General features: G+C 45.5%; 1 protein-coding gene across 1 annotated transcript in view; it reads right to left on the reverse strand.

Moving 5' to 3' along the window:
- Window positions 1–20,540, reverse strand: part of LOC133463279 (spectrin beta chain, non-erythrocytic 1-like) — a 123,271-nt gene that overhangs the window by 13,257 nt on the left and 89,474 nt on the right. The window contains 15 exon segments of the mRNA XM_061744734.1: window positions 804–1,104; window positions 1,229–1,313; window positions 2,252–2,390; window positions 2,489–2,646; window positions 6,437–6,523; window positions 8,598–8,972; window positions 9,431–9,635; window positions 10,664–10,794; window positions 13,235–13,513; window positions 14,558–14,647; window positions 14,783–15,007; window positions 15,270–15,533; window positions 16,752–16,898; window positions 17,012–17,102; window positions 18,156–18,358. Of these exon segments, the coding sequence (XP_061600718.1) occupies window positions 804–1,104; window positions 1,229–1,313; window positions 2,252–2,390; window positions 2,489–2,646; window positions 6,437–6,523; window positions 8,598–8,972; window positions 9,431–9,635; window positions 10,664–10,794; window positions 13,235–13,513; window positions 14,558–14,647; window positions 14,783–15,007; window positions 15,270–15,533; window positions 16,752–16,898; window positions 17,012–17,102; window positions 18,156–18,358 (2,780 nt within the window).

The following is a 20,540-nucleotide window of genomic DNA, read 5'->3' on the forward strand; positions in this document are numbered from 1 at the left end:
TTGTATGAAAGTGTTTTGTCATTTACACACACACAGTTTGAATTGCAAATAATGTAATGTAACCGAAATAAACAATTCATTCATTCAATATTTAGCTGATGAGACGTTACACAGTAAGGTTGTTAAAGTTGAGTTACTTATCATCCCATGACCTCACGTTTGTTTTGTAACATTTTTAAGTTTACTTATTGTTTATTACGGAAGAGTATCAGGGCCATGCAGGAGAAAAAATATTTGAGAGTAGAAGCTTTTTTTTATTGTGCACTTCGAGAAAAAAGTCAAAATGTCGAGATTAATGTTCAAGTACAATTTCAAGGATAAAGTTGAAATTTCGTGAATAAAGTTTTTCAAGTTTTGACTTTTCTCAACATTTTGTCGTTTTTCTCGACATTTCAAATTTTTCTCGACATTTCGACTTTTTTCTCGAAGTGCATAATGAAAAAAAAATCTTCCTCCTCTAAAATATTATTTCTATTTTTTTTCCTGCCTGGCCCTAAAACTCTTATGTAGTTTATTCTTCTTGTAATGTAAAAAAAAAAAAAAAAGAAGCCATAAATAAAAAGTAAAAAAAAAAGAATAAATAAATATGTGGGCGTCAGAAACTTCTGATTCTATCATAAACTGGAATATAATTCAGACATGGACCGGATTTATTATTAGATTCTCAGTGTGTATTTCGTAATACTGATGTTGCTCAACCCAAGGCAAAAGTTTGTAATTCTGATATGACTTTTATGTGCCTTGTTTGTTTGTATCTATGTTTCAATAAAAAAAAAAAAATATTTCTAGCCCCCCCCTCTCACCTGGGCGTCGCCGCGGCGACGGCAGCGTCTCCATCCGTCTCCTCCTTCCCCCTCCTCCTCTTCTCCTCCTCCTCCTGCCTCTGCCGGACCTCCAGCAGCTCCATGGTGGTGAGGCGCTCCAGCGCGGCGAAGCGTTCCTCCCAGGTGGCGGCCGACTTCTCGAAGGCCTCGTGGCGCTTGATGAGCTTCTCCACCTCGTCCACGCTGGCGCCCGTGTCTCTGCTGGACAGGTAGGGCTCCTGGCCCAGCAGCCAGGCCTCGGCCACGCCGGCGTCACGAGAGAACTGGTGCACCTCCAGCACTGAAACAGGGGGAGTAGGTCAGGGGTCAGGAGTCAGGGGTCACACCAGGGGTCAGGGGTCAGGGAGCAGGTCCGGGGCCACGCCGACAACAACAGGCCACGCCCACAACGACCCACGACTTACCCAGTCTCAGCCACTCCCAACGATCCTCCCACTTGTCAATCATGTCTTTCCTCTTGTCCGTCAACTGTAACAACTTTTCTTTGATCTGCCGGGAGAAAAACACTTTTATTCACTTTTAATATCTTTTACTCAGTTTTTACTCACTTTTATCTTTTATTCAATTTAATTTACTTTTTACTCACTTTCATTCACTTTTATTCACTTGGTATTCACCTTTTATTCACTTTTTACTCACTTTTATTCACTTATATTCACTTTACTCACTTTTATTCACTGTTTATTAAGTTTTATTCAATTTTTACTCACTTTTTATTCACTTTACTCACTTTTTATTCACTTTTACTCACGTTTATCTTTTCTTCACTTTTTACTCACTTTTATTCATTTCTTACTCACTTTTTATTCACTTTTTACTCACTTTTATTCTCTCATATTCACTTTTTACTCACTTTTATTCTCTCATATTCACTTTTTACTCACTTTTATTCACTTTTTACTCACTTTTATTCATTTTTTACTAATATTTATTAACTTTTATTCAGTTTTTACTCACTTTTATTCATTTTTTACTCACTTTTATTATCATATTCACTTTTTACTCACTTTTATTCTCTTTTTACTCACTTATTCTCATATTCAGTTTTATTCACCTTTTATTCACTTTTATTCACTTTGTACTCACTTTTTTCACTTTTATTCACTTTTTACTCGTTTTTATTCACTTTTTACTCACTTTTATTCTCTCATATTCACTTTTTACTCACTTTTATTCTCTCATATTCACTTTTTACTCACTTTTATTTCATTTTTTACTCACTTTTATTCATTTTTTACGCACTTTTATTCTCTCATATTCACTTTTTACTCACTTTTATTCTCTTTTTACTCACTTATTCTCATATTCAGTTTTATTCACTTTTTACTCACTTTTTTCACCTTTATTCACTTTTTACTCACTTTTATCCACTTTTTACTCACTTTTATGATCTTTTATTCACTTTCATTCACTTTTTAGACCCCCACCTCCTCCGAAGCGTAGTGCTTCCTGGCCAGCAGCGTCTTCCCCAGCTCGATGCAGGCGGTGAAGCTGTCGTTGCGGGCGTCGATCTCCGCCTTGATGCCCTGGTGGTTGTTCATGAGCAGCTCCACCGACGACACGTCCCTGAAACAGAGGGGTGGTGGTCAGACTGTAGCCCCGCCCACTCCCAGAGCCCCGCCCCCCACAGAAACCCCGCCCCCAACCCCGGAAACCCCGCCCACCTGGGCTTCTCCTGCGCCTCGATCAGCCGGATCACGTCCTCCATCCACAGCATCAGGTCCCTCACTAGGCTGAAGAAGCGGAACTTGTCCCCGGTGTCGGACAGCTTGACCCGCCGGGCCTCGGCCGCCTCCAGCAGGTTCCTCCAGGCCTCCAGGACCTGCGGGTGGGGGGGGGCGGGCGTTAGCATGAGCGCTAACAGCAGCCGGTCGGGTCTGTAAACGCGCCGCGGCCGAGTCCGAAACCGCTCGCGCAAACGCCGGAGGAAACAAACAAACGAAGCAAATGAAAACATCGAGTCGTGCAGCAGAAGCTCCGACGGCAGCAGGAGGAACCAAAGACGGCAGCTACGCCCGTCTAGCAGCTCTGGTTCCTGCAGTGAAACAGAACCGACACCCTCTTTCAGTTCTGCTCTGCAGCATTCAGGCGTGTCAACCCAGTGCCAGACAGGCAAGACATCAGCAACGGCCTTAGAGTCCGTCTGGAACCAGTTCAAACTCAGCCACGTTTCCATTAGTATTTACAAAAACGGATATTTCCCCCTCTACGTTTAGAAAAATACCATCATTTCCAGGAACCTGCATAAATATCTGTTAAAGTGCTATGAGCAGCCAAACCTACAGGGGGCAGTGTAACGAGAAGATAAAGTCATGCTAGCCAATCAGAATCCTGGAAAAAAACATCAACAAATGACACGAGTAACTTCCAGTTACTTCCAAGATGAACCAGAGTCTTTGGTTTGGAGTGACAGAGAAGTGGAGTTACTTTTAAGTGTGACTTTAGAATATAAAACAGGTAAAATACAAGAAAATATTGACATATAATATTGAAAATATAAGTCCAGACCTGAACCTAGTTGAGACGCCGTGGCGGACCTTCAGAGAGCCGAGTATAAACAAAGAGTGTGTGTTTTATTTCAACACGACTGGACAGTCTTCGCCTTTTTCTCGTAGTTTTCCAGTGGACTGAAACAGCTCGTTAAGAGTAACGGATGGTTGTGGACCAGCAGACCGACTGGTACCGGGAGACCCGGGTGCTGCAGGAGGGTTTGGTGCCGTAGATCCATTCAGCATCAAGTCAGGGAACCCGTTCATCAAATGGTCCGGAGCTAGCCGGGCCAGACGGCCCAGTTGGTTCCCTCTTTGATATGAAGAACTGGTTCCTGTTCTTCTGGACTCCAGGGGGGGCGACACCAACGGATCTGGAAGGGACTGACTCTGGACCTCCAACCAATCAGAATGTGACGTAGGCGGACCCACGACCAGCGTAGCAGGAGCGCTGAACGACTCGTCGTTATTCACTGTCCTGCAGACGCTCCTGTACGAGTCTTCACGTAAGCCCCGCCCCGATGGCTGTGATTGGCTACCAGAACCGTTTCATGAGAAAGAACTAAATGTCTGAGCAAAATCCCGGACGAGCCCCAATAATTATTAACGTAACACACTTTCCCCCCGCAGGGACATTAGCAGCCACAACAACCACATGACTTCACAAGCTAATGACGACGTAGCCACACAGCTAATAGGCGCTAACAATCACAACTTTATCGGAAGCTGCCCGACAGGCCAAAGACCTTCGCTAGCGTTGCGGTCTGTTGGTGTCGGAAGCGTTTCGTTTCAATCTTCTCAGAGGCCGATGTGGGCTGAGCTAATTAAAGCAAATCAAAGCTAATTAATGTGCTTGTCAATCAGCGAAACGTCAGTTTTTTTTTCAAATCCACCTCGTTAGCTCTGAGAGAGATTAAGAACCGGACCATCGAGTCACCGGGTCTGCGGCTAATGGGAGCTGCATGACAAGGACTAAAATGTTGCTAAAGATCCGAAACATTTTAGTCGACTTTACAGGAAGTCTGGAAACACAGCCAAAATAAACATTGATGCAAAGCCTTCTGGGAAACGAAGTCTCACCTCTCCCTTTCTCCTCTGGACCGACAGAGAGGCGGAGCAGGGAAATGGAAGGGAATGGTCAAAACACAGCAAACAACAGTTCCTGGTCCCTATCAACAGTCTATTGCAGGGGTAGGCAACCCTGGTCCTCGAGTGCCACTGTCCTGCATGTCTTAGGTGCTACCCTGCTTCAGCACACCGTGATAAAAGTACCTGTGTCATCAACAGAATTGTGCAGCCCTGGATAACAAGCTGATGACGATGATTAATTAGAATCAGCAAGGTAGCATCTAAGACATGCAGGACAGTGGCACTCGAGGACCAGGGTTGCCTACCCCTGGTCTATTGGTTCCTACTGACAGTTCACTGGTTCCTATCAACAGTCCACTGGTTCTTGTCGACAGTCCACTGGTTCCTATTGACAGTTCACTGGTTCCTATCAACAGTCCACTGGTTCCTGTCAAAAGTCCACTTGTTCCTATTGACAGTCCACTGGTTCCTATTGACAGTTCACTGGTTCCTATTGACAGTCCACTGGTTCCTATTGACAGTCCACTGGTTCCTATTGACAGTTCACTGGTTCCTATTGACAGTCCACTGGTTCCTGTCAACAATCAACCGGTTCCTGTCAATAGTCCACTGTACTGGTTCTTATCAATAGTCCAATGGATCCTATCAACAGTTCAAACATTTTTTAAGATCTTGGCTCTGCTCATTATTTGGTGGCGAAGTTTGTTGAGGAAAGATTCAGAGGAACAATCAAAGACGCCGTTGGACCGAACCGAACGCCGGACAAGTCCGACATCTTTAGGAGATCAAGTCCAACTTCCCGGCACAAGAACCAGGAACCTTCAAGGGAACTTTCTAAAGAGTACCAATCTTCAGGATGGACAGACGGTACCTGGTACCTGATATACCTGGAAACGGCGGCTGGTTCCTGCACTTTCATGTCCCGCATCGGTAAAACCAAAGAGACAAACCCTGATGTCAGCGGCGTGGATTGTATCTCCTAGCAACCGAAGAATTCCTAATTAATCTTCTTAACTATTTAACCAAAACAAACAATTAGTTTTCACTGGGAGTCAAAACAGAAACATTTGAATATTATCCGGCAGCAAGAGAATGTTTTGTTTTTACAGCGTCTGCTGTGAAGGGGGCGGAGCCAGTAAGATGACATCACATGAGAAAAGCGCTATACCAATAAAATGTATTATTATTATTAGGGCCCGAGCACTGACAGTGCGAAGGCCCTATTGTATCTGTAGGAATTTTTATTTTCCTCTTTTGCACGCAAGCCAGGCCTGGCAAAAAATGTGATATTTAATGGTTTGCATTAATGGGCGTGGCCTAATGGTTCAACAGCGCCCCCTAGAAAACTTTGTTCCTCAAGCCCCACAATGTGGTTTGACGTACATGCACGAAAATCGGTACACACCTGTATCATGTCGCAACTTAAAGAAAAGTCTCTTGGCGCCATGGCCGAAACCGAACAGGAAGTCGGCCATTTTGACTTAATCGTGTAATTTTGGTGAAATTTATGCCATTTCTTCGGCCGATAATGCAGCCCGAACCGTAACGTGCACCCATGTGTGTTATACATCAAAATGTGCGACTCGATCATGCGACGATAGGTATTACTTTTCTCAGTCAAAAGCGTTACCGTGGCTACGATAGACGCCAAAAAGCGCGCCCCCCCATCATCTGGTTGGTCCATATGTGGTAGTTCCTATTTTCTTTTGAATGGTTTGACATAAAGACTCGTGGGTGGTGTCATCGGACTCAGTTTTGACTCCTTCACCTTAATTGGTGCAAATTAGCTCAGACCCTTCTTCTACATAGGGTGGCTTTAACTGAGAGAGGGGCGTGGCCTCAGGACGGTGGTTTCCAGTACTTTGACCATGACCTGTTGGGGGTTCGAGACCCGACTGAACCGGGTCCCGTCCCGAGGCCTGGATCATGCTAGCGCAGCAGAGCAGCATGCTAGCAGCACTGGTGGGCGGGACAAGGGGAGGAGCCCTGACAGGAAGTGGACCCGGACTGGGACCCGAACCAGCGCGGCCTCACCTCTCCTTCCCTCTTCTGGATGTCGTCAGCTTTGTCTCCGGCGTACGCCGACTGCAGACGGACGGCGTCCTCCTGGAGCTGCCGGACCTGGAATCAGAGACAAGTTCAGGACCTGGAACTTTCTGGACCTTCTAGACCCTTTAAACCCTCTAGACCCTCTAGACCCTCCGGACCCCATGGACCCCCGGGACCCCTTGGACCAGGGGTAGCCAACCAGTCAGAGGCTAAAAGCTGGTTACTGTGTTACTGCAAGAGCCACATCAACTACCCATGATCCTTCACTCCCTGCTCTCTCTGAGACATAAAAATACCATTAGAAAACGGAAAGGTGAAATCCTGCAATCTGATTGGTTGTTAACTGTGGTATAATGATCTGATTGGTTGTTAACTGTGGTATAATGAGCGTATACCACGGCTTCTATTCTAAAGTCTTATCACAGCAGATCATTCCGCGTCTTGGAAGCAACAAAGTATCCATGACAACAATCAACTGTTACATAATTTTCCTAGCAATTTACAGCAGGTGGCAAAAAGTAGCGTTAAAGTTTATTTTTTATTTTCGTTAACAATTAATTAGTTGACGGTAAACTTTGATCTCCGGGGAGGAGCTAACAATGGATGAATGGATTGAGGAGTTCCTGTCTCCGAGAAAAAAGATGAGCAAAAGACGACATTCAGAACTAACGTCAGGAGAGATGGACTATTGTTTTCCACAGTGGGGCTATTTTTACTGGATAATATGTATTTCTGATTAATTAAAAACTACATAAAATAGATTGTGTATTCCTCTTTCATATTAACATTATTGGTAACCGTTTTATAAAAGCAATACATCATTCAGGCCGTGGTTTACGCTCATTATATCACAGCTGTGATATAATGAGCGTAAACCACGGCCTGAAGTGATGACTTGCACTTTTTCCCTGCCATTTTGAGAGTGGATTTTTTCAACACGAGTAGCGAGTAGCGACTTATGTACACCTTCCTCTGTACAACGCCGCAGGTTCGATTCCAATCGCTGCATATTTTTCCCCCACTTCTTACGTGTCTGTCTTTCACTGCACCATCAAATAAAGTCACATGCAGCTCGCAAGCCGCGGGTTGGCCACCCCTAGCCTAGACCACTAGACCATATGGACCCATCTGGACCCCCTGGACCTTCCGGATCATATGGACCCCCTGCACCCCCTAGATTTCTAGATCCTCTAGAACAGGGGTGTCAAATGTGCTGCCCGTGGGCCGCATGCGGGCCGAGAGAGATTTTCATGCGGCCCGCGAGAAGTTTCCAACGCAAAAAAACCTAAATGTTAATTTACTAAAAAGGAAGGCATAAATAATTGCCATGAATGGCAGCATATCCAATAATAAATTTCTTCTACAAATCCATCGTTATTCCACAAATAGAGCAGTTTTCGACATTTTTTTAGTTTTCTCGAATGCATTTGCCGATTTTATTCCTTTGTAGACGGTCGTTTATTTTTATTATCCGACTACTATTATATATTTTCGCAGGAAAAATATCACCGTTAAAAAAGATGATAGAAGATATTTATTCAGAGAATTTCAGTTTTGAATACGAGGATAGTGACAAAGTAAAACAGTTAAAAAAGAAGTGCTGACTTTTTCGGCACACTGGCGTAAATATCCGCGCCAATTTTTAAAAATAAATACACTTAATTGTTCTGGAAAAATCTCTGAATCACAAAGAAACACTCTCGGATGTAATAAGAAAGATTTAGCTTTTAATTACATTTCCTATAAAAAAGCGAAATATAAAAAAAACATACTTGTTTCTGTTTATCTTTGTAAAATGATATTAAAAGTATCTTACGTACACAAATTTCAAGAAAAGATCCTGAAGAAATATATTTTACATAATTAGAGTGTAAACAAAGTGCATATTTCCTTTAAAATTAACTTAACTGATATTGGGCTAGATAACAATAGTAAAAAAAAAAGAATTAGAAAAAAAAATCTTCGCACCGTTTTTGTTATTTTGAGCGTGCGGCCCGTGAGAAAAAAATTGGTAAAATCCGTTCGCCAAGCAAAATGAGTTTGACACCCCTGATCTAGAACCTCCGAACCCCCTGGACCCTCTGAACCTTCTGGACCTTCTAGACCCTCTGAACCAGACAGGTCGGTCCCGGTCCCGGTTCCATACCTGAGTCCCCAGGGCCTGGATGTCGTGCTCGAAGGTGGTGTGGCTCCTCTGCAGGGCCTCCACCGTGTTCTGGTCCCGGCCCGACTCCTCGGGCAGCCGGCGCCGCTTGTCCAGGATCCGGTTCAGGACCTCCTTGGCGTCGTGGTAGAACCGGTGCAGCTCCCAGGAGGCGGCCAGGATCTGGGTCCGCGTGTCCACCAGCTCCAGCAGGTCGGCCCAGGCCTCGTTCAGCCCGTCCTTCCACTCCGCCACCGTGGCGGCGTCTCCGTGTCCCCCGTCGATCAGCTCGTCCGCCAGACGGTTCACGCCGTCCACGCGCTCCTGGCCGATGGTCCCGGTGTCCCGGGAGAACTCCCGGAACCGCTCCTGCAGCATCTGGGGGGGAACAGAGGACACCTTTAGTCCATTTTAGTCCAAAGTTTTAGTCCAAAGTTTTAGTCCAAGGGTCCAAAGTTTTAGTCCAAAGTTTTAGTCCAAAGTTTTAGTCCAAGGGTCCAAAGTTTTAGTCCAAAGTTTTAGTCCGAGGTTTTAGTCCAAGGTTTTAGTCAAATGTTTTTGTATGAGGTTTCAGTATGAGGTTTTAGTCTGAGGTTTTAATCCAAGGGTCCAAGGTTTTGGTCCAAATATTTATTCCAAGTTTTAGTCCAAAGTTTTGGTCAAAGTTTTAGTCCAAAGTTTTAGTCCAAAGTTTTAGTCCAAGATTTTGGTCGGAAGTCAAGGTTTTAGTCCTGTTTTTGGACTTAAGGTGGACAGGTGTCCTGGTCCTCATGGACACTTTGGTCCTCATGGACACTTGTCCACCTGGAGACAGGTGTTTTGGGCTTCAGACTCACGGTGACGTGCTCGTAGTCCTGGCCCAGCTCGTGCGAGCCGGCCACCACCTCCCGCTCGGCGATCCACTGCTCCAGGTCGTCCACCTCCCGGTTCAGCTGGAACAGCCGCAGACGCTCGTCCAGCTTCCCTCTCCGCTCCTCCGACAGGTCCTTCAGCCCCGCGTACAGCTTATCCACCTGGGACTGACGCATGCCCACGCGCTCGCTGGGGGGACAAGACACGGGGACAAGGTCAAGACCTGGTCCTGGATCTACACAACCCCCAGACCTGGTCCTGGACCAGACCCCACCCCAGGCTGGACCACTAGGGCCCAGATCCAGACCTGCCTTTCCTTTTGTTCCTTTACTGACCACATCAGCTACGTAGCATTTAGCGCCATATTGAGTTCTGACAGAATGCAAATACCGTATTTTTTCACTATAAAGACACTTAAAACCGTAAAATGTTATCTAAAATCGAGGGTGCGCCTTATGTAGGAATTTTTCTACAGTTTTATGTCAAACACTGCTTTAAAAAAACCTGTCAATAATAATAATAATAATTCTTTCTTGTAAGGCACTCTTCGTCCAAGAATCTCAGAGTGCAAATACAATTAATATGCCGGTAAATCAAAAAAAAAAACGGTGTATTTTAGTTAGACATCTTAAGAATACAAGACAGGAAATATATATATTAATAATATATAATATATATATCATAGAAGTATACTGACGTAACGACCTCATTCACGAAACAGCCTAACTGTTAGAACAGATAAAACAGTGTTTGAAAAATGTGTTTCCATCACTAAAACAGATCCTGAGTAAAATAATACAACTATTAAAATAAATAAGACAATAATAAACAAAAAATAAGAACTACTATAAAAATGAAAAGTGGTTCCTGCCAGTAACGTGTCATTTAGACAAAATCTGAATAGTTTAGTTACTTTCCACCGTATTCCTGTTAAGGATAAACATCACCACAAATGATTGTTTGATACTGTAAGTATCAAAAGTATCGATATTTTAGTTTGAGAATCAATTTTAGAGCATATAGATCTGGTATTGGAAGTATCGGCACACTGAGGTGCCGCCAGTCCGGCTCGGAAACGTTTACAACGTGAACGAGGAAAGAGAAGCTTGAAAACCTTCAGACCCCCGTGTGATGTCATAGGGGGCGTGGCCTGCGGGCGGAGCGGCTCACCTGTTGGGGTGACCGGCTGTGTGATGTCATAGGAGGCGTGGCCTCACCTGTCGGGGTGGCCGGCGGCCACCAGGCCCCGGCTGGTGCTGGACAGCTGGTGCACGGCGTCGGCGTAGTCCTCCACCGCCTGCTCCAGGATCTGGTGCTTCTTCAGCATGGCCACCGAGCTCTGCTCGTCCTGGGGACGCAGAAGAAGAAGTGAGGCGTCGCAGGAAACCAGGACCTCAGAGTCCACCGAAACTAGTCAGAGTGGAACCAGAACCGAAACCGGTGACGTAGCAGCGGCAACAACCACAAACGGGAACCAGCAGGTGAACCACCTGAAAACAGGAAGTTATCCGAGTCGCGGGTCAGAGACAGAGACGAGGACGAACTGGGCAACAACCTCCTCGTGACCCCGCCTCCCCGGGTTCTTTCCTCCCTCCCGACTAGAGACCACAGTGTCATCTGCAAATGTCACCGTCCACTCTGACCCCCGTCTGACCTTGTTTGGCCTCGTCTGACCCCAATCTGACCCCACTTCCCCGGGTTTACTCCCACCTGATCTCACAAAAATCCGTGAAATGCCCATGACCTCTCACCACTATTTTCCGTGGTACCAACACGGAAAGTGGTATAATTCCGTGTGGACACCACGGATATTGTACCATGCAGTCAATGGGATCCGTTGTCGTGATATATACAGGGATTATTACATTATTATTATTTATATATTATTCTTTGTTATAGTGGCTAAATTGTGCGTTTTTGTCGCGCAAGGTACTGTTTTTACTGTCCGTAAAAGCACGTTTTTAACGCTGTTTTAGCAGTGTTTTATTGAGGTCTCCAGGGCCTGGATAGTTGGGGGTCCTGCTGTCCTGGCCTGGATAGTTGGGAGATTGTTTTTTTTTAAGTATCTTTGTAAAGCACTTTGTGTTGCACTCCAGTTGCATGAAAAGTGCTATATAAATAAATAAAGTTTAAGTTTAAGTTTAAGTTTAAAACAGCGTTAAAAACATGCTTTTACAAACTGACAGTAACAAACAGTACCTTGCGCGACAAAACCCGATAATTTAGCCACTATAATAAAGAATAATATATGAATAATAATAATGTCATAATCCGTGTATATATCACGACCACGGATCCCATTGACTTTGCATAGTACTATATCCATGGTGCTCCCATTAAAACCTCAATAAAACACTGCTAAAACAGCGTTAAAAACGTGCTTTTACAAACTGACAGTAAGAAACAGAACCTTGCGTGACAAAAACGCATAGTTAAGCCACTATAACAAAGAATAATATATAGATAATAATAAGGTCATAATCCGTGTATATATCACAACCACGGATCCCATTGACTTCACATACTGTAGGTACAATATCCGTGGTGCCAACACGGAATTATACCACTTTCCGTGTTGGTACCAAGGAAAATAGTGGTGAGAGGTCGTGGGCATTTCACGGATTTTTGTGAGATCAGGTTGGTTTCCTCCCACCTCCTCCCGACTAGAGATCACAGTGTCATCTGCAAACATCGGCTGACCTTGTCTGACCCTGTCTTTTTTACCCGGCAACGCCCCCCCTTCCCCGGGTTTCTCCCGACTAGAGACCACAGCGTTATCTGCAAACATCACCGTCCACTCAAACCCCCGTCTGACCTCGTCCGACCTTGTCTGACCTCGTCCCTCGTCCTTCACCATGGCAACGGGAGGCGGCCAAGTTCGAGCTACACCTCTAACGCGGCCCCACCTGCACCTGAGAGCCTCCTACACGCCTCTACCTCCGTTAAAACCTCCATCTTCAGACAGTCACGTCGTGAACTTCTATAAAAGATTTAATTTAACTAAATCTAAACATCACCGATATAATTTATAGCTTATTGATACAAAATTAGAATATTGATCAGACAAAAGTTCTTCCTTGAGCCGTTTAACCCAGAGCTAAAGTGACGGGGCAGCACATCACAACCAGGCGGATCAATACTCCCCCGTGTGGTCAGACGTGGTAATACTACTGTTGTGAATTCTTCACGGACAGAGACGATCAGTTTAAGACGCTCTTATTTTGTTTAAGACGCTCTTATTTTGAAATGTGATCTGACGGCGTGAACTGTTTCTGCTTCCGGTTGCGCAATTTGTAGACGTTACGCAGCGCCGACAGAACAGTTAGATCGAGTCATTGATGATTTATGTTATGTGGTAAAACTGTTCCGTTTCTAGTTTTTCTTATGCTTTTGAATGTATTTACTGTTAATAAGTGTTTGTTATGTAATTAGCCGTTCGAATAATAGCCTAACTTTGAGCTAAGTGGCTAATTTAGCTAGCGAGCTGTATCCCTGAGAATGTGTGTGTATTGCTGCATTAGTTAAGGCTTATTACTGTTAATACTTCGGGTTTGTAATTTATTTCCTTTGTTTATTGCACAAACTCTTTCATCTGTTCATCACTTTAATCATTCGTTCAGTTTTGTCACCATCCGTCATCTGTATGTGAATCTCCAGTAACGTGTGGAATATTCAGATGTGTGCATGTTCTCTGACCGGAACCCTGTAGTGGTCAATATTCACATTACACCAGTTTCTCAGGGGTCGAATCCCCGACAACTACATAGCGTGGCTTTAAGGGCTCTCACCTTGGCCTTCTCCTCGGACATCATGTAGAGCTCCTGCTCGCTCATCCAGGCCTCGGCCTCGGCGGCGTCAAAGTAGTACTGCTGGGCCTGGTGGGCCTCGCTGAGGCGGGTGTGGCGCTTCTCCGTCTCCTCCCGGATCTGGTCCCACAGCGCCTGCAGCTCGGCCAGTCGCCGCCGGATCAGCTCCGACGCCGCGCCGTCGTCCCGCAGGACGTGCTGGCTGCGCTCGAAGATGTCGTCGAAGCGCGGCTGGTGGCCCTGGACCTCCTTCTGCAGGGTCTGCGGGTCAAAGGTCACGGAGAGGGTTAGGGACGATTAGGGAGGGTTAGGGACGGGTTAGGGAGGGATAGGGAGGAGCTGGGAGGTCAAACCGTCTTGCCCGAATATAAGACGGTGTTTTTTGCATTGAAATCAGACTGAAAAAGTGGGCGTTGTCTCCCATTCGGGGTCTAGACGTTATACCCATCACAACGCTAGATGGAGCCAGATATCTATGGGCTCAAATGAATGCCATAAGTATTTTGTATCTGTAAATAAACTTTGTACTTTGTAATATTTTGTGCGTGTGCAAAAAATATTTGGCAGTTTTTATTTGGGAGTTTTGGCAGTGTTTTGACGTGCCAAAACTAAGATCCAATCAGGATCTTTGGCACGGGTTTCAAAGCGTTTCTGGAGAGCCAATCAGATCATTGCATCGCCTACTGACGTCGCCGCCATATTGGATGTTCAAGACTGTAAACTAATACAAGTAAATGGACTTATTTTCATAAAGCGCCTTTCTACAAAGAAATGTACGTTTTACGTCTCATTTATTCATTCACACACGCACTAATATACTTGGGAAACAGTTAGGCACCAAATATAATATATTTAATGTTCTCAGATGGCAAAAATAAGAACTTTATTGATCCCACATAGGAGTAATTCATGTTATATCAGCTATAGAGAACAAGGTAGTGAAGGAAAACAAGAACTTCAAGATGATGATTTGAATGAGGCAAAATAAAATGCTTTTTCTCTCAAATATATTGTTATAATCACTTGTTTCTGTGTACTGTAATTATTTTCTGTATATAAATTGAATTTGGTGTTCAAAAAGTCTTTTTTCAAACTTGAGTCTTGAAAAAGGGGGTCGTCTTACAATCAGGGTCGTCTTATATTCGGGCCGATATGGTAAGTGCGCGTGGCTAAACGACTTGCCGCCACGTTTCCTCAGAGACAAACAAACTAAACGGAGAAAAGAAAACCTCCAACTGGGTTGGGAACAGGTAGCTGTGCTTTTACGCTGGTTGTCATGGAAACGGGCGCGTGAGTTCTGCTCACCTGGTTCTTCTTGATGAGCAGCTGCACCGTCTGCAGGTTGTGTCCGTGGTCGGTGGAGGCGGCCAGAGGCATCCGCTCCTCCACCCACAGCTGCATGTGCACAAACACAGGGAAAAAACAGTATTATTTAACACAGACTAAACCTGGGACTGAAACCCTGAACTAAAACTCTGGACGAAAGCCTGGGACCAAAACTTTGGACCAAAACCTCGTATTAAAACTCACGATCTCGTCCTCCACGTCCCGGTTGAACTGGTGGATCTCGCGAGACGCCATCAGTTTGTCCCGCCGGGTCTGGAGCGGCGCCTGCAGGTTCTGGAACTTGGTCTCCACCGTCCGTCTCTGGCCGTCCACCTCCTCGGACCCTTTACCCTCCTGGCTCAGGGCCTGGGACTGACCCTGCAGCTCCTGGACCTCCTTCTGCCGGACCTCCACCTGGCTCTCCAGCATCTGGGGGGACAGAGACCGGGAACTCAGACCACCAGGAACCAGAGACCACCTGGAAACCCAGATCACCAGGAACCACAGGAACCCCAAACCACCAGGGACCAGAGACCACCTGGCTCTCCAGCATCTGGGGGGACAGGGGGGTCAGAGACCGGGACCAGAAGGAACCTGGGACCACCAGGAACCCCGGTCTCCAGGACCCCCTGGAGGTCCACCAGGACCCCCTGGTCCACCAGGACCCCCCCCGGCCCCCCCGTCTCCTCACCTGCTGCTTCTTCAGCAGGATGTTGACGGACGTCAGGTCCTTGCCGTAGTCGTCCGAGCCCAGCTGCGAGTCCAGGCCCGTCAGCCACTTGTCCAGGTCGGCGCAGCTCTGCGTGAACAGCTCCGCCTTGTTGGCGTCGAACAGACACTTGGCCTTGGTCTGGGTGGTGGACTCCAGCTCCGCCCACATGGTCTTCAGGGACCCCAGCTGCTCCTGGACCATCGACTCCGTGTCCGGCTTCTCCGCCATCAGGGCCCGGCCGTCCTGCAACGGAGCAGAGCGTCAGAGCCGGTTCCGCCGTCCCCCGTTGGACTAAAACCTCAGACTAAAACCTCGGGCTAAAACCTTGGACTAAAACTTTGGACCAAAACCTCGGACTAAAACCTTGGACTAAAACTTTGGACTAAAACCTCGGACTAAAACCTTGGACTAAAACCCTGGACAAAAACTTTGGACTAAAACCTTGGACTAAAACTTTGGACCAAAACCTCGGACTAAAACTTTGGAACTTTGGACTAAAACTTTGGACTAAAACTTTGGACTAAAACCTTGGACTAAAACTTTGGACTAAAACTTTGGACTAAAACCTTCGACTAAAACTTTGGACTAAAACCTCGGACTAAAACTTTGGACTAAAACTTTGGACCAAAACCTCGGACTAAAACCTTGGACTAAAACTTTGGACTAAAACTTTGGACTAAAACCTCGGACTAAAACTTTGGACTAAAACTTTGGACCAAAACCTCGGACTAAAACCTTGGACTAAAACTTTGAACTAAAACTTTGGACTAAAACCTCGGACTAAAACCTTGGACTAAAACCCTGGACAAAAACTTTGGACTAAAACCTTGGACTAAAACTTTGGACCAAAACCTCGGACTAAAACTTTGGAACTTTGGACTAAAACTTTGGACTAAAACCTTGACCTTGGACTTAAACCTCGGATTAAAACCTCGGACTAAAACCTCGGACTAAAACTTTGGACTAAAACCTTGGACTAAAACCTTGGACTAAAACTTTGGACTAAAACTTTGGACTAAAACCTTCGACTAAAACTTTGGACTAAAACCTCGGACTAAAACTTTGGACTAAAACTTTGGACTAAAACCTCGGACTAAAACCTTGGACTAAAACCCTGGACAAAAACTTTGGACTAAAACTTTGGACTAAAACTTTGGACTAAAACCTTGGACTAAAACCTTGGACTAAAACTTTGGACTAAAACTTTGGACTAAAACCTTCGACTAAAACTTTGGACTAAAACCTCGGACTAAAACTTTGGACTAAAACTTTGGACTAAAACCTTCGACTAAAACTTTGGACTAAAACTTTGAACTAAAACCTTGGACTAAAACTTTGGACTAAAACTTGGACTAAAACCTCGGACTAAAACCTTGGACCTTTGGACTAAAACGTTGGGACTAAAATGTTGGGACTAAAACCTCTGACCAAAACCCCCGTCCCCCGTCCCCCCGTCCCCACCTGGCTGATCTTGTCCAGCCACTCCTTGTTGGACTGCAGCTCGGCCATGAAGCCCTGGTGCTTCAGCCACTTGCTGTGCAGGTTCCGCGCCTCGTCGTAGGACATGTCCTGCGCCGTCAGCATCTTCTCGTTGATCCAGAGGGACAGCTGGGGACAGACGGGTTAGAGTTAGACCCTGTGGTCTGGGACTGGGACCCGGGACCGGGACCGGGACCGGGACCGGGACCTGGACCAGGACCGGTTCTCCGGGGTCTACGTACCTCCTGGCAGTCCTGCAGGAACTTCTGCAGGTCTCGGTTGTCCTTCAGCCTCGTCAGCAGGTCGTTGGCCGCCTGCCGGTTCTTCTTGTGCCTGAAGATAAAACCAGACGTTAAACCTCCACCTGCAGGTAACCCACAGACATGCACATCTGCTCGTTCACCTGCATGCTCGCTCCGCAGTTTTGGGGGTCAGATAGTTGCGGTAGCCTAGCCTAGCCTAGCATAGCCTAGCCTAGCTGTGATTGGGTCCCGGGACCTGGGATAGTTGCTGCTTGTGTCTCTGCCTGTTCTCGTGTCTGTTTGTTTTTTTTCTTGCAGATTTCCAGTGCTCTGTGTGCGCTTCCATGTGTGTTTTCGCGTCTTGGATTAGCAGCCGATGTCACCCCCCCCCCCCCCAAAAAAAAAAAAAAAAAATGGGTATATGTATGTGTATGTATGTGTATATATATATTATAATAAAATAAATATATGTGACATATTAAAAAATATATCATATGTATTTTATATCAAAAATGCACATATATAGCTTTAGGTTCTAACCAGCATGGTTTTAACCATTAATATGTGTGCAGACAAGGTAGAAAACAAAAAAAAAAAAAATCATGTTTCATAAAGATTGTAAATCCAGTACGTCTTTATTGTAAACATGGCCTTAAATAATATTAGTCTTAATTTCATATTATGTAAACAATATGAAATAAATATGCAAATATGTTGTAACTTTAGCTTGAATAGTTACAATATTATATTATACATTTTTATTTTTCATAATCTGTTAAATTTGTCAGACTTCATGAAACAATCTGATTCTGGTTCAGCAGCTCTGATGTGTTCATGTTTAGAAGTTAATAAACGAGCACTGAAATGTGGATTTTCTGATTCATTTCGTTTTTTATAGTTTTCTGTTAATTTGCAGACAGAAACTATTTTTTGTGAAGTTTATTCAATGCATCAATAAATCGCTGTATCGCGATATTATCATGATCGTATCGTGTCGTGAGGAACCTGGCGATACCCAGCTGTATAAGACGTGGGTTCCTGCCCTCACCTAAGAAACTGTGGGTTCCTGCCTCCACGACCCAAACTTGGCTAAAAGGAACTTTAACCAACACCATTAACACTTTTACAAGAAAGGTTAACAAACCTCTGGTCGATGGAGTCGACCTTCTCCTGGATGCGCTCGGCGTTGACGTTGCCGTCGGCGACCAGGCGGCGGCCGGTGTCGACCACGGCGCCGATCTTCTCCTCGTTGGCGTCCATGGTGGTCATGAAGTCCTCCTGCTTCTTGATGGCGGCCTCGGCCGCCTCCAGGGTGGTGGGCATCTCCGTGTGGGCCAGGACGTACTCCTGGAACACAGGGGGGGCGTTAGCTACGTACTCCTGGAACACAGGGGGCGTTAGCGTTAGCTACGTACTCCTGGAACACAGGGGGGGCGTTAGCTACGTACTCCTGGAACACAGGGGGGGTTAGCGTTAGCGTTAGCTACGTACTCCTGGAACACAGGGGGGGTTAGCGTTAGCTACGTACTCCTGGAACACAGGGGGGGTTAGCGTTAGCGTTAGCTACGTACTCCTGGAACACATGGGGGGTTAGCATTAGCTACGTACTCCTGAAACACAGGGGGGGTTAGCGTTAGCGTTAGCTACGTACTCCTGGAACACAGGGGGGTGTTAGCGTTAGCTACGTACTCCTGGAACACAGGGGGCGTTAGCATTAGCTACGTACTCCTGAAACACAGGGGGGGTTAGCGTTAGCTACGTACTCCTGGAACACAGGGGGGGTTAGCGTTAGCTGCGTACTCCTGGAACACAGGGGGGGTTAGCGTTAGCTACGTACTCCTGGAACACAGGGGGGGTTAGCGTTAGCTACATACTCCTGGAACACAGGGGGGGTTAGCGTTAGCGTTAGCTACGTACTCCTGGAACACAGGGGGGGTTAGCGTTAGCTACGTACTCGTGGAACACAGGGGGGGTTAGCGTTAGCTACGTACTCCTGGAACACAGGGGGGTGTTAGTGTTAGCTACATACTCCTGGAACACAGGGGGAGTTAGCGTTAGCTACGTACTCCTGGAACACAGGGGGGTTAGCATTAGCTACGTACTCCTGGAACACAGGGGGGGTTAGCGTTAGCTACATACTCCTGGAACACAGGGGGGGTTAGCGTTAGCTACATACTCCTGGAACACAGGGGGGGTTAGCGTTAGCTACGTACTCCTGGAACACAGGGGGGGTTAGCGTTAGCTACGTACTCCTGGAACACGGGGGGCGTTAGCTACATACTCCTGGAACACAGGGGGGCGTTAGCGTTAGCTACGTACTCCTGGAACACAGGGGGGGTTAGCGTTAGCTACGTACTCCTGGAACACAGGGGGGGTTAGCGTTAGCTACATACTCCTGGAACACAGGGGGGGTTAGCGTTAGCTACGTATTCCTAGAACACAGGGGAGGTTAGCGTTAGCAACGTACTCCTGGAACACAGGGGAGGTTAGCGTTAGCTACATAAACTAAATAACCTGTAAACTAAACTAAATAATCTGTAAACTAAACTAAATAACCTGTAAACTAAACTAAATAACCTGTAAACTAAATAATCTATAAACTGAACTAAATAATCTATAAACTAAACAGAAATAATCTGTAAACTAAACTAAATAATCTGTAAATTCTGTAAAGCAACGAGGTGTGAAAACACCAGTTTTAATTTCATTTGAAGGAATATTTGATCATCTTTTGAAGCGTCCAGCTTCAAATCAAATAACTGCTTTAACATCTTTAACAGAGTGTTGGTTACAACGCATCGACAAAAAGGAAGTAGTGGGTGCAGTACTTTTCATATTCAGTGCTGCGTTCGATCTTTTAGACCATGAACTATTAATCAAGAAACTGAGTGCCTACCGTTTCATAAACACAGAGCCACGCAGTTACTAAGAAGCTCTCTGTCAGACAGGCAGCAATGTGTGGTCTTTAATGGCTCAATATCAAATTGAATTACACTTGAATATGGTGTTCCACAGGGCAGCTGCCTAGGACCACTCCTGTACTCTATTTTCATAAATTATATTCCTTATATGTTAGAGAATGCGGGCATGGTGATTTATGCTGATGACACCACCATTTATGCATCAGGCCTAAACTCTTAACAGGTCAATAATAAACTTCAAAAATAAATTATGTTGGTTTCCGAGTGGGTTAATGAAAACAAATGTTTAATGCTATGTATGAAATATGCCTTAAGATCGGATCATAAACTATCTCTCTCCCTAAATGATAATGATATTGAACAGGTCAGGGAGGTTAAACTGTACGGAGTTACTATAGACGAAACTCTGTCATGGACGTCTCATATTGGTAACATAGTTACGAAAATAAGTATTTACATTATCAAGAGAAGTGCTATTCTCTTAGAGTCATGTGTAAAAACTGTTACTCCGTCTCTAGTCCTGTCACATCTGGACTATCGTCCAACAGTCTGGTCTTGTCCGTCACAAAAAGACATTTCAAAACAAGACAATGTGTTAGAAATACATG

Source organism: Cololabis saira, chromosome 17 (genome assembly GCF_033807715.1).
Source record: "Cololabis saira isolate AMF1-May2022 chromosome 17, fColSai1.1, whole genome shotgun sequence".
Classification (NCBI taxonomy): domain Eukaryota; kingdom Metazoa; phylum Chordata; class Actinopteri; order Beloniformes; family Belonidae; genus Cololabis; species Cololabis saira.